Source organism: Podarcis melisellensis, assembly GCF_964234715.1.
Source record: "Podarcis melisellensis genome assembly, chromosome: 13".
Taxonomy (NCBI): Eukaryota; Metazoa; Chordata; class Lepidosauria; order Squamata; family Lacertidae; genus Podarcis; species Podarcis melisellensis.
Window position 1 is genome coordinate 13,901,642 of NC_138545.1, and position 26,322 is coordinate 13,927,963.

Sequence of the window (26,322 nt, forward strand, 5' to 3'; positions counted from 1 at the left end):
ATGCGGTGCATGCAGCGCACCGTGGTGCAGAAGCAACGTGCAGCACCTGGGGCACCGCATTTCCCCCTCAGTGGCAGCTGCTCCTGCGGGGAAGCAAGGAGAAGGAGGCTCCCAAGTAGGATAGGATACCGAGGAAGAGCTGGAGGAAGGCAGTGCCCCCTATGTGCCAGGCCATGCCATTGATCAAACTGAGCTGAGAAAGGTGTTCAGCGGACTGGGGGCAGGGTCGGGGGGATTGAGAGAGGAAGAGGGGGGAAAGAAGAAGTGCAAGGAGAGGTAGCTGAGGCAGCTCTCAGCAGCAGCACTGGCAGCTGCTCTTGCTCTGGTGGTCGAGCCAGTGGGAGCTTCAGGAGGTGAGCCAGTCGCCAGCATGCAACCCGGAGGGGGAAGAGAGGGGGGGGTGGTAGCAGGATGGACTGCCTCAGCCCGCCCAAGCCAAAATCCAGGACATAAATATTTTTTAAAAAATCCCCCGGATGCCCATGTTCCATGTACAAGATGACCCCCAATTTTTAAACTTTTTTTTTTAATCAAAAGACCTCATCTTATACAGGGAAAAATATGGAATATTGTTTTCTTGCACTCAGTGAAAGGTGGCCTCTAGTTTAGCAGATCTTTAGGAGAAGCAGCCTAGGGTAGAGAGGCCTGGAAAGAACATATGTTCACAGACATCTCGGCATTTGATGTTGACAATGGTGTGGAAGTGAGTTGGCAGACTGAATTTAATTGGGACAAGACCAATGCAAAGCCTGAAATTATTATTTTCTTGTATTTATGTCAGACACCTTTGTGTGTTTAATGAGCACTTACTGTTCCCAACCCTAACCATGCGGGAAGCCATCTAATTAAACTTTAATTTGATTCTGACCTGTTTTTAGGAGGTAATTTAATTATTGTTTGATTTTATACCAATGTTATATATTTGAGGTTAGCCACCCTGAGCCCGACTTTGGCCGGGGAGGGCAGGATATAAATTAAAGTTTTTTATTATTATTTATTATTATTATTTAGGATAGCCCTATTGGTCAGTTGATAAAGTTTAAATAAATTATAAACCAAAGGTCTCAGAAGTGAACTGTAATCTCAATTATCTAATAATGAATCCTTTTGTAGATCTTCACTATAGTTCCCTACCCCAAATTTAGCTCCAACACTTTCTGAGAAGTATCTCCTTCAACAATAGTGCCGGAGAAGAAATTTCCTTGGACCGAAAGGGAGCATTAGTAGCTGGCTTTGATATTATCAACTGGGTCACATTCCCAAATGAGTCCTTTCTTAGAATCAAAGTTGGAAAAATGGACCCACAGATTCCCCAAGAAAAGGGGCTCAGAATTCATGATGATGCCATCATATGGCCCAGCAGCTTCAACCAGGTAAATTCCATTTTATAGTATCTTCCGTCCTTTGCTCAATGTTAAATCTGATGTCTCCTCAGGTCTTGTCTAGATTTGGTAGAACATTCATGTAGATCCATTGCCATTGCACTTATCTGGAGCCATTTCACCAACCTAAATAACCCTCCAAAGCAGTTACTGTAAACATGGCAGGGAACACTGGGAGATGAACACACAGCAGAAAACCTCTGGGAACATGAATTTATGCACTGAAATGCATACTTGAATCAAAATAATTAAGCCAAATAATGATTGAATCATTACTATATTAGTAATATAATTTTAAAAAGTAATCTTTTAAAAAAGCAGGCATGTAGCATGCCTATAACTGGAGTACCTCCAGTGTTCTGGAAAAAGTTCAAGAAATATTGCTTCATGAATTTGGTCTCTAAGGTAGTGATATTGTAAGATAATGCTCACAGGAATGCAACATGCAAACTAATATGTTTTGAACCTGACCAAACAAATGTCACCATAGAAAGCAAATATTAAAGCTGAAACATATGGGCGGGGGGAGTTAACACTGGAAGCAAGAAATATTGAAATATTGTATGAATCACAGAGAATTAGGACAATCAACACCTGACAGTGTTTTAAACAGACAGGCCATTGAAGCAAGGGACAAAGGTTATGTTTCTCTCTCTCTCTCTCTCTCTCTCTCTCTATATATATAATTTTATTTCTAAATTTTTACAATATACAAAATAAAAATAAAAATAAATCACAGGCAGTCACTCTCTTATTTCAACTCCCCTTTTTCTGTGGTACCTTGTTTTAAATTTTAGTTTATTGCATATCCAAATTATACCAATTTGTTATTTATCCACTATGTTTTCTTCTTCTTCTTCTTCTTCTTCTTCTTCTTCTTCTTCTTCTTCTTCTTCTTCTTCTTCTTCTTCTTCTTCTTCTTCTTCTTCTTCTTGTTTTTATTGCACGTTGTTTACATTAACCCTGCTACTGTCTTAATTTGTTTACAATAACTTTGTAAATATACTATAAATGAATTCTATTCTGTCTTAAAAACTTGATCTTCTTGATTTCTTGTTCTTCCCGCGAGTTTTGCCATTTCTGCATAGTCCATTAGTTTCTGTAACCCTTCTTCTTCTGTTGGGACATTTTATTTTTCCCATCTTTGGGCATTTCTGGCAGCAGTGGTCACATACATAAATATATTAGGTAACTCTAATCCCATTACAGTGGTACCTCGGCTTACGAACAGTCCTGTTAACGAACTATTCGGTTTACGAAATCCACAAATCCGGAAGTAGTGTTCCAGTTTGTCAACTTTACCTCGGTCTATGAACGGAAGCCAAGCAATGGAAGGGCACCAGCAGTTAGAGGCCTCATTAGGGAAAGCATGCCTCGGTTTAAGAATGGTTTCGGTTTAAGAACGGAGTTCCGAAATGGTTAAAGTTTATAAACCGAAGCACCACTGTATTCACAAAATAAAAGCCTTTGGTTACTTAATAAAGGTTAACTTAAGCATTTTTTCACCTGTAGGCTTTTACTTTACTACGAATTCACCACATACATTACCAACAGTTACTAGATTCAGATTTGTACATTTTTGCAAGTCTATTGGGTGTTAAGTACCATCTATACATCATTTTAATATAATCTTCCCTCACATTATAAATAGCTGTAAACTTTGTATCATTATTCACAATCACCCCCATGCCTCTATCTCAATATTATAACCAAAATCCATTGCCCAGTATATCATTGAAGATTTCACTTGTTCATCTTTTGTTTCCCATTCTAATAGCATCATATACATTTTTGACAAAACATTAACATTAAATTCTAGGAAGTTTCTTTCTAATTCTCTCTACATAAAAGGTGCACTCTGGGGGGGAAATGCATTTTCCTATATTATTGTTGTATTTTTAAACTGTGTATTTCACCACCTTTGCTGTGCCATTATGAGCCAGGGAGATGCAATCCATGAAACTATTATCTCTTTTATTTATGTACAGACACCACCTCCTTCTGTGTGCAATGAGAATTGTCATTTAGGTTACAGTCGGACCAAGAAGGAAGGGAAGCCTTCTTGCTGCTACGATTGTCTTCCATGTCCAGAAGGGAAGATCTCAAACAAGAAGGGTAGGAGTTAAACTGTGAACCCTTCAAAAGCTATATCAGGATATTGCTTCTTATCACCACTGAGATCTGTATGTGGTGTACAAATCTGAATAACATGGGAGAAGTGGGATTGGGTAGGAATTTTATCAGAACCAGGGATATTATTTAAGTATTTATTCATAAAAACCACTTGCATAGCACAAATTAATTAAAAATATCACATTAGTTTACAATGACAACAAAAAGGCACAGAGACAGACATGCACATACAGACACAAAAAATATGCAAGTATATTAACAATGGCTCAAATTTCCAATCTTTTAGTCAACAGCCAAATGCACTAATCCAGTGTGCCAGGGGAGGCTTTAAAAAGCAACAAAGGAGCAGATCTCCACTTAATTCTTATGGAATATATTTTCTTAATTGTCTCAATATGCTTAGCATAAAAAAAAGGTTTCAGGTGCCTAAAGTTTACTATAGAAGATGCCTTCTGATTCACAATGGAAAGAATATTCCAAAGGACTAGGTCCAATAACAATAAAGATGCGGTCCCAATAACTCAGGATAAGCAATCCTCCTATGGATGACCTCAATCATCAAGCTGGAATAGAAGGGTTCGGGCTGTTCCTTTAATATCCTTGACCTGAGTTGAGGGCTCTGCAAATTAGCACAGGGACCTTGAATCTGGCTTGGTAATAGAGGACTAGCCAGTGTTGGCATGGTAACAAAGGTCTCATGTGTTGTCAGCTATGTACCACCATCAAAAGGATTCAAGCTATCACACTGCCTAGGAATGGAAGGAGCTGGCAAACCAGCTAGCCAGATAGTGGATGTTAGGGATAAAACTTCAGACCTGTAGACTGCTACCTTCTTGACATTGGCCCAGGTGTAGATTGCTTGATAATTCTAAATTGCTTTAATTCTAAATAAAAGGATATCTCTTTTACAACTGTTCTCTGCATCATAATTCAAGGCTCTACGGTACAAGCATCGCAGAATGGATTTACATGTATTTAATTCTGTCTTGTCTTTTTCAGACATGGATGTTTGCTTTGAATGTCCTGGGAACCAACATCCAAACCATTTCCAGGATGGATGCCTTCCAAAACAAATAACTTTCTTGTCTTATGGAGAACCTTTGGGCATAATTTTGTCCTCTTTGGCTCTCTCCTTTTCTCTCCTCACTGCTTTGGTTCTTGGAATATTCCTGAAGCACATGGATACTCCCATAGTCAAGGCCAACAACCGGGACCTCACCTACACTCTCCTCATCTCCCTCTTGCTTTCCTTCCTTTGTGTTTTGCTATTCATAGGCCAGCCTGGAGCACTGACATGCCTCCTTCGACAAAGTGCTTTTGGCATGATCTTCTCTGTGGCAGTTTCTTGCATATTGGCCAAAACCATCATTGTGGTTCTGGCTTTCATGGCCACCAAGCCAGGCTCCAAGATGAGAAGGTGGGTGGGAAAACCATTGTCCAACTCCATTGTTCTTTCCTGCTGTCTTTTTCAAGCCACCATTTGTACTGTGTGGCTGGCAACCTCTCCCCCGTTCCCTGATTTAGACATGCATACAATGATCAAAGAAATGATTCTGCTATGTAATGAGGGGTCAGTCCTTATGTTTTACTTTGTGTTGGGCTACATGGGCTTCTTGGCTTCTGTCAGCTTTATGGTGGCTTTTCTTGCTCGGAGGTTGCCTGACAGCTTTAATGAAGCCAAGTTCATTACATTCAGCATGCTGGTCTTTTGCAGTGTTTGGCTGTCCTTTGTCCCAACCTACCTGAGCACAAAAGGAAAATACATGGTGGCTGTGGAGATCTTCTCCATCTTGGCTTCCAGTTTGGGCTTACTGGGGTGTATCTTTTTCCCCAAATGCTATATCATTTTACTGAGGCCTGAACTGAATACCAAGGGACAGTTAATTAGGACAACAAAGAATCAGCCTAGCTGACCTAACTGAAGCCCATTGCATTCGAATGTCTTTTATTAGTAATGAGTGACATACCCTCCAAGATCAAAGAAAGCTTCTGTTAGAGAATGGGCCATGATTTCCATGTACTCACTTAGGATGATCCCTTTAAAGTATTTCATTTTATTATTACAGCTCTTTATTTAATTTTTATACCGCCCTTCATCCAAAGATTACAGAAAAATGCACAACAGAAAAACACAAAATGAGAACACAGAGTATATAATAAACATCAGTCAATAACCTGGTGATAGAGAAACATCTTTTTCTTGTGCCTAAAGATATGTAACGAAGTTGCTAGGCAGGCTTCCCTGGGGAGAGCATTTCACAAAAGGAGAGCCATCGCAGTCTTGCGCTGTCACTTTCTCAAGGGAAAAGCCTCAGATGATGATAGCAGGGTCCAGATTGGTTCATATGGAGAGATGCGATCCTTGAGGTATTACTATCCTGAGTCATTTAAGGCTTTATAAGTCAAACGGCACTTTCCCCCAAAGTATCTTAATTGAAAGTTTTCAACATATAATACAATAAAAACCAATCTAATCTAAAAAAGAAAGAAAGAAGAGTAAAAAGTAACAGAATAAAAAGCAAGAAATAAAAAGTTGTCAGGAGTTATAGGTCATTTTAAAATCTTTCTAAGTAAACAATCATTCATGCTTCCTGAGAAGAATTCCAGCCTGTAAGATTAATCTACTTTACAACCATCAAAAAAATAAATTATGACCTTTGTGCTGTTTAATTGCCAGATAATTTGTCCAATTAATATTTCTTTCCCTATTTCTATAATAAGTAAAAGATTGAGGGTGCAGACCTGAAGCTTTTTAATTAAAAAGTGGTTTATGCAGTGTCAAGCTGATGAAACAATCCTTGTTCTGGGTTCCTCCACGTCCCTCAAAAATATTCTCTTTTCCCCAGGACAAATGACAGGTGCCTCTTCAGAACATCCGAGGGCATGCTAATTCTGAGGGGGTGGGGGGTTAGATAGTCAGACTGACAGCCTGACTATCTCTTATCACTCTTCACTAGCAGGGAACTAGCGGGGGAGCACCTCGGTCAGACATTCCTCAAACCAGAATCCCCTGCCCTCTTTTGGAGGGAGAGTTTCTCTTCTGCCCGCCACCCCCACTGAATTTTACTTACTTCTACATGCCTCAAATATGCAGATTCCTCTCTTTTGTTTGTTGAGGTGTGTGTGATTTGGATACAGAATAATTAGAATGGCCCATCCCTAGCTCAGCATTAGAGGGAAAGATGCATAATACATTCTCTCAGAGTTTCTGCCTAGTTAACATTTGTGTCTGAAATTCAGATGCTGACAGCAGATGTCCTTGTAGTTCCACTCAGCTACCAGGTAAACATCAGACTCTGCCCTACCTCTGTCCCCACTTTGAGTTCTGGTCTCTTCCTGCAGGAAAATGAGGTGATAAAATCATCAGGTGGCAGGATGGATTATGCCACTTCAGAATGAAGGTAGGGGATATCATTGCTCCCTGACGTAAAACAAACAAAGCAATGCAAGTGATAACCCTCCCAATGCATCGTGGTTCTAGGCTTGCCCTCTCTCTGATACGCAGGTTTTGCACCAGTAGGAAGACTCATTTCTGTTTTTGCTTTGCAACATTTCCATGCTATCCATGTTTTCAAATACACCTCCATTTCTCCAATCTCTTCAACAACTTCCCCGCAGCCTCTTTCATCTGATCATTCCTCAGAGAATAGATCAGAGGATTGAGGAAAGGTGTGATAGCAGTGTAGAAAAGTGTTGCTGCCTTTGTCACATCTGAGTGGCTTTCTCCACCTGGAGCAGCTAAGTATACTCCTGCCACAGAACCATAGAAAATACTCACCACTACTAGATGGAACGATACGGTGGAGAAAGCCTTCCTACGACTGCCTTGGTTAGAGGTTTTCATCAGTGTGAAAACCACAGTGTCATAGGACAGCAGAATGCAAAGTAAGTTGCCTAAAACCATAACATTCACAAAAACCTGGTGGATGAGAGGAGCATTTCCAAGTGGGGGGCAGGCAAGAGACAGGAGTGGCCCAGGATCACACAACAAATGGTTGATGATGTTGGGTCCACAGAAGGACATCCTGGAGATCACAGTTACTGGGACAATGTTCCACAGGAAGCCAAGGATCCAGCAAGCAGCCATCAGGGCATAGCAGGCATCCTGGGACATAATTTGTGGGTAGCGCAGTGGGTGGCATATGGCCAAGTACCTGTCCAAAGCCATGGCTGAGAGGAATAAACATTCTGTTGCACCAAGAGAGAAAAAGATGTAGAACTGGAAGAAGCAAGCCTGGAAAGAGATCGTCCCATGAGGGGACACCAGATCAAAGAGCATGCGAGGTACGGTGGCACTCATGTAGCACATCTCCAGCCAGGAGAAGGTGCTTAGAAGGAGATACATGGGAAGTCGTGACAAGTGCGAGTCTAGAAGCACCAGTGTGATAATGGTCAGATTCTCGGCCAAAGTGAGCACATAAAGAACAGTCAAAAAAAGGAGCAGCAGCAAACGCTTCACCTGTCCACCTCCAAATCCCAGCAAAATGAATTCTGTGACTTCAGTTTCATTGGCCAGTTCCATCTTCAATTGAATAATAATAATAATAATAATAATAATAATAATAATTTGTTTATACCCCGCCCATCTGGCTGGGCAGCTCCCAAAAGAATATTAAAAACACAATAAAACATCAAACATTCAAAGCTTCCCTAAACAGGGCTGCCTTCAGATGTCTTCTAAAAGTTGCATAGTTCTTTATCTCCTTAACATCTGGTGGGAGGACATTCCACAGGGTGGGCACCACTGCCGAGAAGGCCCTCTGCCTGGTTCCCTGTAACCTCACTTCTTGCAGTGAGGGAACTGCCAGAAGGCCCTTGGAGCTGGACCTCAGTGTCCAGGCTAAAGGATGGGGGTGGAGATGCTCCTTCAAATATACTGGGCTGATGCCGGTGAGGGCTTTAAAGTTCAGCACCAACACTTTGAATTGTGCTCGGAAACATATTGGGAGTCAATGAAGGTCTTTTAGGACCAGCGTTATATGGTCTCGGCGGCCACTCTCAGTCACCAGTCTAGCTGCCACATTCTGGATTAGTTGTAGTTTCCAGGTCACCTTCAAAGATAGCCCCACGTAGAGCGCATTGCAGTAGTCCAAGCGGGAGATAACCAGAGTAAGCACCACTCTGGAAAGACAGTCTCACCCTAACAGAAAGATTTACATAACATAACAGAGAGATTTACATATACCAAAAGGAAGTAACATCTGCCTTCCTGCCTATCACAGCTGTGAGTCTTTGCCTGTTTAAGAGTCATTCTTAACAAAGTATGATGCTGCTGCCTGGTGTGCAGTGTAAAACTATGCATGCTTTTGCAAAAGTAAGTCCTGCTGTATTGATTTGTGTCACTTCCAAGTAACAACTGATTCACACCCTACATGAAACATAATTAAACTGTGGAACTCACTCCCATAGCTGTCAACTTTTCCCTTTTCTTGCAAGGAATCCTATTCGGAATAAGGGAATTTCCCTTTTAAAAAGGGAAACGTTGACAGCTATGCTCACTCCTACAGAAGGCAATGATGGCCACCAAACTATACCCCTTTAAAAGAAAATTAGACCAATTAGTGGAGGACAAGGCTATCAACAAGGCTATCCATTCTTAAGGAAATCAGCCTTGAGTGCTCACTGGAAGGACAGATCCTGAAGCTGAGGCTCCAATACTTTGGCCACCTCATGAGAAGAGAAGACTCCCTGGAAAAGACCCTGATGTTGGGAAAGATGGAGGGCACAAGGAGAAGGGGATGACAGAGGACAAGATGGTTGGACATGTTCTCGAAGCTACCAGCATGAGTTTGACCAAACTGCGGGAGGCAGTGGAAGACAGGAGTGCCTGGTGTGCTCTGGTCCATGGGGTCACGAAGAGTCGGACATGACTAAACGACTAAACAACAAGGCTATCAACAGCTACCAGCCATAATAGCTGCATTCTACTTCCATTGTCAAAGGCATTATGACTGTGAATGCCAGTTTCTGGCAACTGCAGGTGGGCAGAGTGCTGCTGCACTCATGTCCAGCTTGCAGGCTTCCCACAGGTGTCTTCTCAGCCACTGTGGGAAAATGGTGCTGCATCAGAGAGGCCATGGCCTTATCCAGCTTGATAATAACATGTTCCCCTTGTACCCTGCACTCTTCTAAGCATCTTGGACAAACGGTCTCAAAAATACACAGGTGTGGAACAGCCTTTGCTTGGAAGCAAGCACAAATTATTACAGTAGGACTTCTTTTGTTTCTCCACAACACAATACAGAAACAGCTACCAAGTTTCCCATACTGGAACAAACTCATGAAAAGCAAACAGTTGCAAAATAAGATCGGAGGAAGATCAAAGGAACAGTGAGTGAAAAGGTTTGCTATGCTGAATCAGATCCTTACCGGCCCAGTCTGGCCAATAGTTGCACCTATTCAGATCCACCTTCTAATATTCTTACCTATTCCCCCATTTGACTTATTTGGCACCTCAGTAGCATTCCATGTGTTGATCCACCACCCTGAAGGCATCTCATATATGTTGTGTCACAAACCAGGATGAGTATGTTGTTCCACGTGTTTTACAGTGGGACTTGGCAAGAAGAATGAATGGGCCTGTGCACAGATCAAAGGTTGAATGCATCTGATATATATATATATATATGGTGGCTCATGTGAATGAGCCCCTCAAGAACAATGCCATTAGTATTCACCAAAACAACAGCTCTTTGGAGACTGATTGCCTCCCTCGGAAGCACAAGGGAGCCTCCTCGGGTAATTGGTGTTTTTGTGGGTTCTGCAAAGGGATTTATTAGAACAACCAAATGGATATATTGTGTTATGGAGTCTCAAGCTGATAGAGGCACTTGATTGACTTTCCTTTATTTCCTTCTCTTACTGCAAGGTTGGCTAAACTGTGGGCCTCCAGCTGTTCCTGGACTCCCATCATCCCTGGACTTTGGCCATGCTGGTTGGGGTTGATGGGAGCTGGAGGTAAGCAACATCAGGATTATGGCAGTCCTGCTACCCCCATCCAACTGCATCAGGAACTTCTGTTTTATTTATTTATTTATTTATTTTAAATACATTTTCACCCATCTAATGTGTGTTTGGGAAAACACTTTGTGCTTTAGTGTGGATATTGGGGAGAAGTGGACTTTATACAGAACCAGCAAATAATAAGAGATGGTCTATTACTGATGTGAGCCAAAATTTTTGGGGAGGGGGGTGGGGTTGAGATAAAAGGGGAAACAAAGAAATCCTGTTAAAAGTAATCATCAGTATTTTGGGAGTATTTCTCCTAATACACCCTAATTGGGGAAGGGGGTCCCCTAAAATAGCCACAAGATTACTGAACAAGCCCAGTGCCCACAGGATGTTGTGAGGAAAGAAAAAGGAAAAAAGGAAAATGTTAACTGGGAGAGGAAGAAATGAAGAGCTGGATATGGAAGACGTGAGTGTGAAGGGCTTTGTATCCAATGCTATTCCTAGTCAGGGAAAATGCATTGAAATTGATGAACATGATGATGGACTCACCGATACTTTCACTTGTCCCACGTCTAGAAAGCTCAGGTCCATGAGGTTTTCTGCTGGTCCTCTGCTTTCTAGGTCTGGATCCGAGCATTTTCCCACTTGTCTCACTGCTTCCCCCAGGGAATCCAGCTCCTCCCCACTGAATCAGAGTGTACGTCAATCTGCAGAAAACCTGACTGACGTTTTCTCTGATTCAGTGGAAAAAAGCAGGGAAAGAAGTGGGACAACCGCTCACCCACTCACTGTTATCAGCTGGCACAGACCCCTTGATTTGCACCCCTGCCAGCCAATCCCCCCTCGCTCACTCTGGGATACTTGCTAACTGATAAGGGAGAGCTTTGAAGGCTTCCACCATCATCTACATGTCACATTTTTGTGACCGCCCCCCACATTACTTCCAGTTATGGCTGCTTCTGCTGCTTATACAACCAACATGGAATGGCTCATGCAGAGGAGGGACGCAGGTGGCGCTGTGGTCTAAACCACTGAGCCTCTTGGGCTTGTGATCAGAAGGTCAGCAGTTTGAATCCATGTTACGGAGTGGGCTCCTGTTGCTTTGTCCCAGCTTCTGCCAACCTAGCTGTTTGAAAGCACTCCAGTGCAAGTAGATAAAAAGGTACCACTGTGGCATTTCCATGCACTCTGGCTTCCGTCATGGTGTTCCATTAGACAAGAAGTGGTTTAGTCATGCTGGTCCCATGACCCAGAAAGCTGTGTGTAGACAAACGCCACCTCCCTCAGCCTGAAAAGCAAGATGAGCACTGTATCCCATAGTCGCCTTTGACTGGACCTAAATGTAAAGGGGCTCATGCATAACAGGGGGTATTGCTAGGCCTGGGGAAGTATAAAACCTTTATAAAACAAACAAAATGTTAAGGCACCCTCTGTAGGGTTTTGGTGGTTGTGTATATGATGTTATAAGTATATGTAGCAATATTAGAGTAATCAAGGTACGTCAATCTGCAGAAAACCTGACTGACGTTTTCTCTGATTCAGTGGAAAAAAGCAGGGAAAGAAGTGGGACAACCGCTCACCCACTCACTGTTATCAGCTGGCACCGACCCCTTGATTTGCACCCCTGCCAGCCAATCCCCCCTCACTCACTCTGGGATACTTGCTAACTGATAAGGGAGAGCTTTGAAGGTAAAGTATAATATGTGAATTAAAGTATGTGTCAGGTTGGGAGGTGGTGAACATGTGCTTGGAATAGTGAAAGTGATAGGATAGGAAAAGAGTTTAGAGTTTGGCAGTGGAGAGAAGTGAAAGAATGTGGTCAATAGGCATGAAATGTTGACCAATTGTTGCAGTGGAATAGTGACAGGGAATGGAATAGACCATTCTTGTCCAAATTGTAAACATCTGATCATTATCTCTCTCATTGCAGGGCTGGATATCTTGGTTTGTTGTTTGTTTTCAATATTCCTTCTCTCCTTTTTCGTGCAAAAAGTCAATGTATCTGTCAGGATGCTGTCAACAGCTCCCAGCTGCTTGCCCAAGAAAGTATAAAGACAAGGGAAAGATTTTTACCGTCCTTTTTTATTTAAATGTTACAGAAAGAGGCTACATAACCCAGCCTCTTGGACAATGGCATTGTCCACCCCCACCCCACCCCCGTCTCTCCCACTTCCTCATTTGTCACTTCTACTGGTGCTGCTAGGTGCCCTCTGTCTTTGAGCTCTTTGATCTCCAACTTTTAAGGCTCGCCAGGTTACGGGAGATGAGGGGTCTGGAATGGTTTCTAAATACATCATGTCAGCCAGCTGCCGTTCTAGTCCTGTCTCCTCCTCTTCCATTATTTCCCAACTTTCCCCCTGATCTGCCTCTGGAGGGGTCAGGATAGGGAGGCAGTCTTCACCATTCCTCCTGACTCTTTCTCTTCACCAGTCCTATCTTCCTCCTCTGCAACCTGCCCACTGCCTCCTTCACCTGATTATTCCTCAAACAATAGATCAAAGGATTCAGAAATGGTGTAATTGCAGTAAAGAACAGTGTTACTACTTTAGTAACATGTGATTGACTTTCTCCACTTGGAACTACATACATCCCAGCCACCGTGCCATAGAAAAGGGTGACCACCACTAGGTGGAAGGATATGGTGGAGAAGGCTTTCATCCGACTGCCTCGTCTAGAAGACTTCATCAGGGTGAGAATCACAGCACCATAGGACAGCACAACAAAGAACAGGTTGCCTAGAACAATGAGACCATCCACAGAAAACTGGCATATAATGGGTATGTTTCCAACAGGAGGGCAAGCCAGTGACAGAATTGGCCCCGGATCACACACGAAGTGGTCAATGATGTTGGGGCCACAGAAGGACAACTTGGAGATCAAAATAACTGGACCAATGTGCCATAGAAAGCCAGAGCACCAACAAGTGGCCACCAGGACGTAGCAGGACTTGTGAGACATCATTTGTGGGTAATGCAGTGGGTGGCAGATAGCCAAGTACCGATCCAAAGCCATGGCTGACAGGAAGAAGCACTCTGTGTGCCCAAGAGAGAAGAAGATGTAGAACTGAAGGAAGCACTCATGGAAGGAGATGACGCCACATGGGAATGCCAGGTCAAAGAGCATACGGGGCACAGTGGTGGAGACGTAGCATATCTCTAGCAAGGAGAAATTGCTCAACAGGATGTACATGGGTAGCCGGGCCAATTGGACATCTGCATGGACCAGCAAGATTATGGTGATGTTCTCAGCCAAAGTGAGGATGTAGAGCACAGCAAAAATGGCAAGGAGCAAGTGCCGCTTCTGCTGCCCAATTTGAAAGCCCAGCAAAATGAATTCCTGAACTGTGCTGCTATTGGCGAACTCCATCCTGAATGAGAGAAGTGCTATCACAAACACTCACTAAGTGGTGTACATAATACCGTTGTCAATAACACAAGGATAAACACAGTGAAACTTAAAAACAAATGTTGGTAGCCAAGATATAGGTACACAGCATATTCTAGTCTGGGACCAAAATAGTGTTATTATGTAATCTTAAGGATTTGATTAATAGCACTGAGCTTGAATAATTAGGAATAAAATCATATGGAGAGATGCCTTCTATCAAGACAGACCACTGGTTCATCTTCCTCAGTATTGTCCACACTGTTTTGAAGCAGCCCTTGAGGTTTTCAGTCAGGGGTCTCTCTCTCCAAGTCCTAACTGAAGATTATATGGCTTGAACCTGAGTCCCATTGCATGTCAAATGGCTGCTCTGTCATTGAGCCAAGGCACTTACCAAGTATTCTAAACTCACCTACATCTGCTAAAACGTGTTTAGGTGGAATCTGGAAGAAAAGTTACTCCACTGTTATCAGAATGGTATGTCAGATTATGGAATAACTGAATACTTGTTACTTCCACTCTGGCAGGTCCTCTCTTTTGGTGGTGGTGTTGATTTGTAAGCTTCTCTGGGACCCTCTGGGATAGAAATGGTACAGAAAAAAAGATAAGTAAATAATAGTATTTATTTCTTCCTTCTCTCACACATGGGATATTTTATAATGGTGTATCAACATTCCCTCCCCATAATCTTATCTCTTGTGAAGAGATGCATCCCTCTGTTTCTCACTCCAATCTACTTTGCCTTAGTAAAGGTTTCCATTTCTTTACCTGAACAGCATGCAAGGGGTCGATCCATCCAGCAGAAGGCTCACCCCAATGGTGAGTTTGCAGTGTGTGTTGTGTGTGAAAGAAGTACCTAGTTGCTTCTGGTGTCTTTCAGCTGTGCCACTTTGTGGGTTGGGTGGAAAGATGTGGTTGTTCTGCCTGTGGACCAAAGCTTGGATGCTGATGTTATATATTCAACAGCCCTTAGGGACGTGCATCTCAGGAATATTACCATTATCTACCAAAACAGACTGTCTTTGAGGACACGCCGTCTTAATTTGCTGTGGTGAAACACAGGAAATTTCCACAGGTAGTTAATTGTCTGTTGTTTTGAACTGAAGATGCCAAATTGTTCAGGGTGTTAGAAACAGTATTGTGAGGAGCTCCCAAGGGGTCTCATAAAAACAAAGGAAAGTGTATTAAGAGAGAAAGAGTAAATAAGAGTAAAGTGAGGCATAACTTCACATACACACTAATTAGGTCTGGATTGGCAGGAACTGACCAGGAAAGAGATTTTGGTCTTGTAATAGGCAGATTCATGAAACTGCTGTATGTGGCAGTTGTGAAAAGGGAATTTCATGTTAGGGGTCATTGGGAAAGGGATTGAAAGTAAATCTGTCTGAATCATGGCCATATTATTAGCATACAATTTTGAGTTTTCTGAAATAAAATAACATCCCAATTGATACAAATGTAAAGATAAGATGATAGTGCCATTCCAGGCAATCAAAAGCTTTATTAAAGTCCAAAGAGAGTAAGGCGAAATGACGGTGATGTAAAGATAACATCAAGCAATCTTCGAATAGGGTCGAAAATATGTCTGCAGGGGATAAACCCCATTTGGTCAGAATGGATGAGTCTCTAACAACCAAATTTTGCTGCGATGCCAGAAAAGAAGAAGATGTTTTTTGATCTTGATTCAATAATGTAATAGGACAGAGGTTTTCAACATTTCTGAGTCTACAGCTCCCTTGACCAACAACATTCTTTCTGAGGCATCCCTGTGGGCCTCAGGAGCCCGGTTATGACACCCCTTGCCTGCAGAACCGGCAGCCTCTCACCCTTTTTTAAACACCCTCCCTTGGGAAGTGTTTTCTCAGCCTCCTCTCCCTTCTCCTTGGGAGTCCTCCCGGCAGCCGCAGGTCTCTGGGCTGCCCCCTTCCCCAAAGAGAGGTGCTTCCACACACTGACCCAAAAATTGGAGGGGGTGGGAAGAGGCAGAAAGTGTTTCCCCCCATTTTCCCCCAGGCCTTCACATCTGATATTCAAAGGCATTCTGCTGCCAGCAGTGGAGGTGTCCCAGAGATCTCATGGCTAGTAACCATAGGTAGCCTTATCCTCCATTAATGTTTCTAACTCTCTTTTAAAGACTTCCATGTTGGCAACCATCAATGTAGTGGCTGCAAACTTTATACAGGATGTCATGTGAATCTTCCTACATTCAGCTTCTTTGGATGGCCACAAATGTTATGAAAAGGGGAGAAAACCTTCACAGCAACTACTTTCTCTGCACCATACATCATCTTATAATATTTTATCATGTCCCACTATACCACTTTTTCCAAACTCAAAATCCCTAAATTTTGTAACCCTTCCTCATAGGGGGTCTATCCAGTTCCTTCCATCATTTCAGTTGCCCTTTTCTAAAGCTTTCCTAACTCTACTCTAATATTCTTTCTTGTGTGGTGGCTCTACACATTATCTAAATATGGTCCAGGCATAAATTGGAATAACGGCACTTAAAAACACCTCTGATGCATCTGGCACTACCAACCTGGTCTCACAGTGGCCAACCAAGATGCTTATAGGAAGCTTACAAGCAAGACCTGAAACAGCACTCTTCCTATATCCTAGCACCTGATATTCAAAGGCATACCACCTCTGACAGGGGAGAAAGAGCATAGCCATTGTGGCTTGCAGCCATTAATAGACCTATCCTCAATTAATGTGTCTAATCCTGTTTTAAAGGTGCCCAAGTTGAGTGGGATAAATCTAGCCTCGTATAACCAATATGCTTAACTCTAATTAATGCGGGACGCGGGTGGCGCTGTGCTCTAGACCACAAAGCCTAGGGCTTGCCAATTAGAAGGTTGGCGGTCCAAATCCCCGTGGTGGGGTGACTTCCCATTGCTCGGTCCCAGCTGCTGCCAACCTAGCAGTTCAAAAGCATGCCCAAAAGTGCAAGTGGATAAATTGGTACCACTCCTGCGGGAAGGTAAATGGCGTTTCCGTAGACTGCTCTGGTTCACCAGAAGTGGCTTAGTCATGCTGGCCACATGACCCGGAAGCTGTCTGTGGACAAACACGGGCTCCCTTGGTGAGTAAAGCGAGATGAGCGCCACAACCCCAGAGTCGTCCGCAACTGGACCTAACGATCAGGGGTCCGGTCCCTTTACCTAATTAATGAGAAAAGGCTTAAGACCATAGAGTAAGCTGTCCTGCCAGGCTTAGCTAGGTCACACACCCTCACCTTAAGAGAAAAGTTTACTAATCTCTTTCTTCTCCCATCTTTCCATCATGTAACCAACCATAAGGATATCTGGACTGGGTGCTTTAGCAAGCAATCTTTGTGTTTCTATACAAATCATTTAGAAACTTTTACCCCTTTTTGTGACCTAAGTCAAACTGCTTGTCTTTTCTTGCTGCTGTATGGAAAAGCACATGAATCTGACCTTTGAAGAGCTTGTAAGGAAATCATTTTTAACTTACCAAATGTGTGTTCTTTTTCTATGCTAAGGGAAGTGGGAAACTTTGGAAGAAAACTGGAAGGGGGCTGTTTTAAAGGTCTAGCAGCCTCTTTGCTACATGTTTTGTAATTTTAAATCTCTGCTGGGTCTCTCTCTCTCACCAAAGGGTTCTTGCCCCAAATCTGGATCCTAGGCCCTGGACAATTTAGTGCTTTCAGCTCAAAATAATGGACAATTACCTGTGGAAATTTCCTGTGTTTCACCACAGCAAATGAAAACGGCCTGTCCCCAAAGAGCATTTGTTTTGGTGAATAATGAGAACGTTCCTTAGAGACACGTCTCCAAAGGCTCTTGAAAATATAACCTTAGCATTCAAGCATTAGTCCACAGACAGGCCAACCATCTCTTTCCACAGAGTACACCCAGTTCACAGCTGAAAGACACGGGAAACAACCATATATTTCTTTCACACGCAACACCCTCTCCAAACTCGGACACAGCCATTGTGGTGAGCCTTCTGCTGGATGGATCAACCCAACCCAACATGCTGAGATACAGAAACTGAAACCTTTACCAAGGCAAAGAAGACTGGGGTGAGAGACACAGAGGAATTAATTTGAATGGGCTCCCTTCTCCAGAAATAAGATTATGGGCAAATAAATGTTGATTCGCCATTATAAAGCATCACCTGAGAGGATCATCACGTACTTACTTATCTATTTGTAGCTTTTCTACCCAATTTGTAATCCCAGAAAAGCTTACAGACTAATAACAAGAACAATAGAAGGAGCACCTGCCTTAGGGAGAGAAACAAGGTGGCTCTGTGGTCTAAATGACTAAGCCACTTGGGCTTGGCGATCGGAAGGTCGGCGGTTCAAATCCTCACAATGGGGTGATCTCCCGTTGCTCTGTCCCAGCTCTTGCCAACCTAGCAGTTCAAAAGAATGCCAGTGCAAGCAGATAAATAGGTACCGTTGTGGGGGGAAGGTAAACGGCGTTTCCGTGTGATCTGGCTTCTGTCAGTGTTCTGTTGTGCCAAAAGCGGTTTAGTCATGCTGGCCACATGACCTGGAAAGCTGTCTGTAGACAAACGTTGACTCCCTCGGCCTGAAATGAGCATCGCAACCCCATAGTCGCCTTTGACTGGACTTAACCATCCAGGGGTCCTTTACCTTTACCTTTACCGAGCTGTCCTAAGAATTACTCAGAGAGGGTGTCCAACAAAATTTGGAGGTCTAAAATGTATCTACCCCACATTTAGAAAGACCTGCAGTATTCCATATTCTCAAATATTACTCACATAACAATGAGGATAGGGGGACTTTTCTTCCAGTTTCCTGTGACATATATTTTAGCAGTCTTAGATAGCTTCAGAATACTTGGGAAAGACCATGGCTCAATTCTAGAGCAGCTGCTTTGAATAAAGAAGGTCACAAGTTCAATCTCCAGGTAGCTCTGGGAGAGAGAGACCTCTCTCTGAAGGCCTTGAGGAGCCTTTGCCAATAGGTGTGGGCAATACTGATGAAGATGAACCAATGGTCTGACATGTTGTAAGGCAGCTTCCTATATTCCTTATCCCTCAAGACCAGCGTGATTAATCAAATCTTGATGATTGCGTAATAACATGTTTTGGACATAAGCAGTATAATCTGGCTGCAATTTATTTGTTTTTCAGTTTTCTCTCTATGCTATTATGTACACAAAGGGTCTTCTGAGCAAGCAGTCTATAAGTTTTTTTCAATAAGTAAATGAATACATAAATCAATAAAGGTAAAATGCATGGAACCTAATCACTAGTTATATGTCATATCTGATACCTAATTAGAAGAAATAGGTACTTCTCGATAATAATCATATGTAAGTTAAAATGAAGATGGAAAGAGGTTGGCTGTACTTCTGCCCTCCTTAAAGACCATGCCTACTCATCATTTGATTTCAATGGAAACAGAGAGAGAGAGAGAGATGCAGGCAATACTTCTTAATGGTTTGCAACAGTGCTTCTCTTCTCTTGTTTAAGATGGAGCTGGCCAATGGGAGCACAGTTGAGGAATTCATTTTGCTGGGTTTTCAAACTGGGCAGCAGAAGCGGCACTTGCTCCTTGCCATTTTTGCTGTGCTCTACATCCTCACATTGGCTGAGAACATCACCATCATCACACTGGTCCATGCAGATGTCCAATTGGCCCGGCTACCCATGTACATCCTGTTGAGCAATTTCTCCTGGCTAGAGATATGCTACGTCTCCACCACTGTGCCCCGGATGCTCTTTGACCTGGCATTCCCATGTGGCGTCATCTCCTTCCATGAGTGCTTCCTCCAATACTACATCTTCTTCTCTCTTGGCCAGACAGAGTGCTTCTTCCTGTCAGCCATGGCTTTGGATCGGTACATGGCCATCTGCCACCCACTGCGTTACCCACAAATGATGTCCCGAGACTCCTGCTATGCCTTGGTGGCCACTTGTTGGGTTTTGGGCTTTCTATGGCACATTGTTCCTGTTACTTTGATCTCCAGGTTGTCCTTCTGTGGCCCCAACATCATAAACCATTTTATGTGTGATGCTGGGACAATTCTCCTACTTGCTTGCCCCCCAATCAGAAACATTCCCATCATCTACCAGTTTTCCATGGATGCTGTGGGTATTTTAGGCAACCTGTTCTTTGTTGTGCTATCCTATGGTGCTGTGATTCTCACCCTGATGAAATCTTCTAGAAGGGGCAGTCGGATGAAAGCCTTCTCCACCATATCTTTCCACCTAGTGGTGGTCACCCTTTTCTATGGCACAGTGGCTGGGATGTATGTAGCTCCAAGTGGAGAAAGCCAATCACAGGCCACCAAAGTAGTAACGCTCTTCTATACAACAATCACACCATTTCTGAATCCTTTGATCTATTGTCTGAGGAATGATCAGGTGAAGGAGGCAGTGGGCAGGTTGCAGAGGAGGAAGATGGGACTGGTGAAGAGAAAGTTGACTTGGTAAAAAAACAAAAAAACACCATGTTAGCCGTTTTAAGACCTTGACCCACTGCTCTTCATTGACCTGTATCATGATTTTACTGGGACATTTTATAAGATTATGAATTTCTGTACATGAGATTTACTGTAGCAGACCTTAGATAAATATTTTTATAAAGAAATAAAAGAATACCAAAATGTGTTTACTAGGTGAAATACTCCCTAAAATGCCGGTGAATATTAAACAGGATTTAGATATAGGTAGACAGATAGATGATAGAGATAGATAGATGATAGATAGATAGATAGATAGATAGATAGATAGATAGATAGATAGATAGATATAGATGATAGATAGATAGATAGATAGATAGATAGATAGATAGATAGATAGATAGATGATAGATAGATAGATAGATAGATAGATAGATAGATAGATAGATAGATAGATGATAGATGTTAGATAGATGTTAGATAGATAGATGATAGATGATAGATAGATAGATAGATAGATAGATAGATAGATAGATAGATAGATAGATGATAGATGATAGATAGATAGATAGATAGATAGATAGATAGATAGATAGATGATAGATAGATAGATGATATAGATAATACATAGATGATAGAAAATCGCAAATTCCTATGGAAATGTGGAAAACTGAATTTAAGGCTGGAGCGATGAGAAGCCAAATTGGCATCCTTACAAGATCAAAAGGAAGGTGAGAGGAAATAGAGGAAGATGAGCTTCCCTGCCATTGTGTTATCCCTTTTCAAAACCATTGTCTCATTTATCGTCCCCAACCACATCCTGTGATTTGCATGTTGTGTAAAAAGTTCGCTTTCCCCCCAGTTGCCACACTAAAGAACAAAGCTTTTTCCCATCTACACGACTACACACATTGCATGGGTGTTCATGCTGGCTTTTCACACTGGAAGCTAGCAGCAGAGTACAAATTAGGAGCCACCATCTCTTTAGAGATGAGAAGAGGAGAAAGCAGTGCTGAAAATGGCGGAGCTCTTTGTACGCATTGACACTGTTGCTTCCACTGGGACTAATTCTGTGTTGTTAGCTTCTTTTGTTAAGTCCCCTGCACAACGATGGCACCATAACCAAATAAAACAATATGGTTGTTTTCTGTGTGGTTATACTAAACTTAAAGAGCCTTGTCTATAATTAATCATAATCATAATATTTGTACCCCACCCATCTGACTGAGTTGCCCCGGCCACTCTGGGCAGCTTCCAACATATATAAAAGCATAATATAACATTACACATTGAAAAGCGTTCCATCAATTTAATTGCTCAAAGGTGTTTAGCAAAACAGAATCCAGGTAAACAAGAAATACCTGTAGGAATTTCCTGTGTTTCACCGTGGCAGAGGCAGGCCGCAAACCCCTAAAGAGATGGTGTTTCTGTAGATAATGACAAGGTTCTTAAGGGGCATATTCCCCAGAGCCACCAAATACTTATCAGAGACATTCTAGCTTTTATCTGCATTTTCTTACCACCCAAACAATCCCATGATTGCTTGTTATTGCAGAAGGACAAGGCATGTGATGTCCCCACAGCTGGCTAGATCGAGAGTTTGAAAGCTACTGAGGTACTAAAATGGGACTGCTACCAAGCCAAAGGAAGATGGGTTGGAAGAAGGAGAACATTGAGGGATGGGTTTGAATGGGTGACGCAATGCTCAGATTTTGGTTTTTCAAGGAAATGTAAACAGGCTATTATAAAGTTTTGCATGGAAAGGGAGGGAGAAATAAGAGTAAGGGGAATTATTATTATTATTATTATTATTATTATTATTATTATTATTACCCCACCCATCTGTCTGGGTTTCCCCAGCCACTCAGGGCGGCTTACAGCACATAAAAAATTGTAAAACTGTAAAACATTAGACATTAAAAATTTCCCGATGCAGGGTTGCCTTCTTCTAAAAGTCAGATAGTTGTTTATTTCCTTGATATCTGATGGATGTTCCACAGGACGGGCGCCACTACCGAGAAAGCCCTTTGAGCATAGAATCAAGATTTCCCAGCTGCACTCTTGATACTAATTCAAACCTGTTTTCCTCAACTCAGACCCTGAGATAGCATGGCTGCTGGGAAATCTCACTGGGTGCCACACTGCAGGGGTGCCAAAACAATGTTGTAGAATGGAGCACGAGAGGCAGGGGGCACCAAATTTTAGTGGCACACAGGCACTGCTGAAATTTGAGAGCCCAAAGTCCACCACTGGCAGCAGCCACCTTGGCAATTAAATGGTATATTAATTTTTTATTAAGCAGCATCACCTTAGTCTTGCATAAAGTTGCAATGTATTGTTTAGTTTTCTTATGAACAACATTTGGAAAGACCCTCATTTCAAGGAAGTCATTTAGTGGTCCTGCTTAACCCTCACCTCAAGAGAAAGCTGGGTAGACGATCACTCTGGGTAAGGCATTTTCATATCCTGATCACCCATTTTCCTGCACAAAATCTAAAGTTGTTGGATATTGTTAGCATGTAGAATCATAGAATCATGACAGATGGTCATCCAACCTTTGCTTAAAAACCTCCAAGGAAGGAGAGTCCACCATCTCCCGAGGGAGACCATTCCAACCGTTCCACTGTCAAGCAGAAAGTTTTTCCTGATTTTTAATTGGAATCTCCTTTCTTGTAACTTGAGTCCTACCTTCCAGAGCAGGAGGAAAAAAGCTTGCTCCATCTTCCATGTGACAGCCCTTGAGATATTTGAAGATGGCTATCACCTCTCCTCTATTCCAGGTTAAACATGCTCAGTTCCTTCAACCATTCCTCATAAGGCTTGGTTTCCAGACCCTTGATCATCTTGGTTGTCCTCCTCTGCACACCTTCCAGCTTGTCAACATCCTATGTAAATAGGACATGTAAATATTTCATTTTCTCGCTACCTTTTCCAGAATATTTTGTCCTGCTTCTGTTTGCCCCACTCCAAGCTGATCTTCTCCTAGTTGATTTTGCCATGCAAAGTCTCCTAGTTGACTCAGCCATTTGAAAAACATAGGAAACTGCCATATACTGAGTCAGACCATCCATCTAACTCAGCATTGTCCACACTGACCGGCAGCTGCTCTCCAGGGTTTCAAACAAGGGTCTCTCCAGACCTACTTGGAGAAGCTGGGGATTGAACCTGAGACCTTCTGCATGCAAAGGAGATGCTCTACTATTCAGCTCCAAATATCTGAAGGGCTATCAGATCAAAGAAGAAGCAGACTTGTTTCCTGTTGATCCAGAGAGCAGAGCTAAAATCAGTGTGTGAAAATCACAGGGAAACAGAACAATAGTAGAGGCTGGCCCATTTTTATTATATAAGTCTGTCAAGAGAAAGTTGCAGGCGACATTTGACATCTTAATCTTCATTATATTTTGTCTTCTTCTCTTCTTCTTTTGGACAAAGCCAGAGAGATCATGCTGGTAGGACTTTGCAAAGTAAATATTCTTTAGAAAGCATTTCAGACGTGTTTTTGCTTATCAAAACAACCTCCATTGTTCTATGCTCTCTTACCACATCTTGTTATTATGCAAATATATATTTTGAGAGCTTGAAGGAAACTAAGTTTTTATAAAGACTTCTCACTCAAGCAGTTTTATTCACATTTAATGGCTTTACAATACCCCCCTACACACACAAAAGCAGGTGTATGTTCCCTATGGATAATCTCACACATTATGGTAAACACAACTAACTCAGTGTTTGCTTAGCTACCAGGGTTTAAAAACATATCTGTAAGATGCATATGGTGACAAAATGGGATCTGAAATATATGGGAAGGGGGTTACAACAGTCCCCTCTCTCACTCCACCTAATAGGCATTTCTGCATAGATTTTGTCCTCCAGATAATGAGACAGGCAGCTGATACTTGCTTATGGCATGGGCTGATGGTTCTATTATCCATTTGCAGATGGAGATGGCCAATGGGACCACCATCCAGGAATTCATTTTGGTGGGCTTTGGAGATGGGCAACAGAAACGTTTCCTGCTTCTCATCTTTTTCACCACCCTCTACATTCTCACTTTGGCCGAGAACCTCATGATTATCACACTGGTGGTCCTGGACACCCATTTATCCCGGCTTCCCATGTATGTCTTGTTGAGCAACTTCTCCTGGCTGGAAGTGTGTTATGTGAGTGTAACTGTGCCCCGGATGCTCTTTGACCTGGCGTCCCCTCATGGAGGAATCATCCCCTTTCGCGATTGTTTGGCTCAGTTCTACCTCTTCTTTTCTCTTGGAAGCACCGAATGCTTCTTCCTCTCAGTCATGGCCCTGGACCGCTACTTGGCCATCTGCCACCCACTGCGATACCCACAAATCATGTCCCTGGATTCCTGCTATGCCCTGGTGGCTACTTGCTGGTTCCTTGGCTTCCTGTGGAATGTTGTCCCAGTGACCTTGATCTCCAAATTGTCCTTCTGTGGGCCAAACATCATTGATAATCTGCTTTGCGATCCTGGGCTGATTATGTCCCTGGCCTGCCCCCCACTAGGAAATGTTCCTTTCATCTGTCAGCTTTCTATGGCTTCTGGGGTTTTAGTCAATATCTTATTTGTTGTGCTCTCCTATGGTGTTGTGATTCTTACTCTGGTGAAAGCCTCTAGCCGGGGAAATCGTAGGAAGGCTTTCTCCACAATATCATTCCATCTAATTGTGGTGACACTTTTTTACGGGTCGGTAGCAGCCGTCAATTTAATTCCACGTGGAGAAAGCCAGTCAGATCTCAATGCGGCCGTGACGTTGTTCTACACTGCTGTTACTCCCTTTCTCAACCCGCTGATCTACTGCCTGAGGAATGATCAGGTGAAAGAGGCACTGGGACGGTTGTTGAGGAACACAGAGAAATGGCGGAGCAGAATCGTGACAGAGTGAAAAAGTGGGAGGAAGAAGAAGAAGAAGAAAGAGGATGCAATACCTAATCAGTCTGTTGAAGAAACCATGGATGTGTTTTGTTTTGACCAGAAAAATGAACATCCCTCCTCAACCACATTGTAATGTTCAGTTAAGATTCCCAAAAAACTGACCAGCCCTAACACTGGGCAAAGTGAAATCGCTGCTTCAGGCAATGGATGCTGGATGACGGGGAGTGTTGGTGAGATGTTGGAGCCCAGGGCTGTGTCACCCCCTACATGATTCCACTGTCACTGGGACAACTGGAGGGTGCTGTCCTGTCGCCAGTAATTTTAAAAAGATTATATTGACAGTCAAGTTTTTGGGACAGGGGTGTGTGTCCTTCTGTCCACAGGCAGAAAAATGTCTTGGACCAGCTCTGTTCCAAAAACTAAGCTGGGGAGAAGGTCAGGGATGGGAGTATTCATTGCCTGTCAACCACAAGACACTATAAGAATGTCTATTTCTTCCTTTGAGAAGTAGAATGCAAGGGTCAAACATTATCGGCTCAGAATTATTTGGTGTATCTATTATGTAATAAACAAAATTAAACTGATTAACAGTTCCTTTATATAACAACATGACTTGGGGGGTGTTGTGTGTGTGTTACGCTTAGGAATGGGGGAGAAAAATTATTTTTGTTGCATTTTTTAATGAGAAATTACCTAATTTCACTTTTAAAATTAATTTTAGTTACATTTTGAAATAAGAAACATGGCAAACTAAACACACGTACCCTTTTTACTCAACCTCAAGGCATTGTTCAGATTTAGATTTTATAAACACTGAATTGGAGAGAGTAAAAATTGCTAATGCTAATATAAAATAATATTTAAAAATATAAAAAAATTGTCCAGTAGCACCTTGGAGACCAACTAGGTTTGTCCTTGTTATAAGCTTTCGTGTGTATGCACACTTCTTCAGATACAGTACACTTCTTCAGATACACTTCAGATACAGTGTATCTGAAGAAGGGTGCATGCACACGAAAGCTTATACCAAGAACAAACTTAGTTGGTCTCCAAGGTGCTACTGGTGAATTTTTTTATTTTTATATATATTTTGACTGCGTCAGACCAACACGGCTATCTACCAGAATAAAATAATGTGTTAACACAATGAGACATGTTAGATGTGGTTTGTCCTGTAGAA

At 42.5% G+C, this 26,322-nt stretch overlaps 3 protein-coding genes across 3 annotated transcripts; 1 reads left to right on the forward strand and 2 right to left on the reverse strand.

The window, feature by feature from the left end:
- Positions 1 to 7,086: 7,086 nt before the first annotated feature.
- LOC309354726 (olfactory receptor 11H6-like) lies at positions 7,087 to 8,037 on the reverse strand (the record flags this gene model as incomplete). Its single annotated transcript, XM_081884989.1, has 1 exon — positions 7,087 to 8,037. The coding sequence occupies one exon, from the start codon at positions 8,035 to 8,037 to the stop codon at positions 7,087 to 7,089; it is 951 nt and encodes a 316-aa protein (XP_081741115.1).
- A 4,826-nt stretch (positions 8,038 to 12,863) lies between these two features.
- On the reverse strand, positions 12,864 to 13,832 carry LOC309354727 (olfactory receptor 11H6-like; the record flags this gene model as incomplete). The annotated part of the gene is made up of 1 exon (XM_081884990.1): positions 12,864 to 13,832. One exon carries the CDS (start codon positions 13,830 to 13,832, stop codon positions 12,864 to 12,866), a length of 969 nt encoding a protein of 322 aa, XP_081741116.1.
- Positions 13,833 to 19,319: 5,487 nt separating this feature from the next.
- On the forward strand, positions 19,320 to 25,152 carry LOC309354728 (olfactory receptor 11G2-like; the record flags this gene model as incomplete). Its single annotated transcript, XM_081884991.1, has 2 exons — positions 19,320 to 19,654; positions 24,522 to 25,152. The coding sequence occupies 2 exons, from the start codon at positions 19,320 to 19,322 to the stop codon at positions 25,150 to 25,152; spliced, it is 966 nt and encodes a 321-aa protein (XP_081741117.1).
- Positions 25,153 to 26,322: the final 1,170 nt, after the last annotated feature.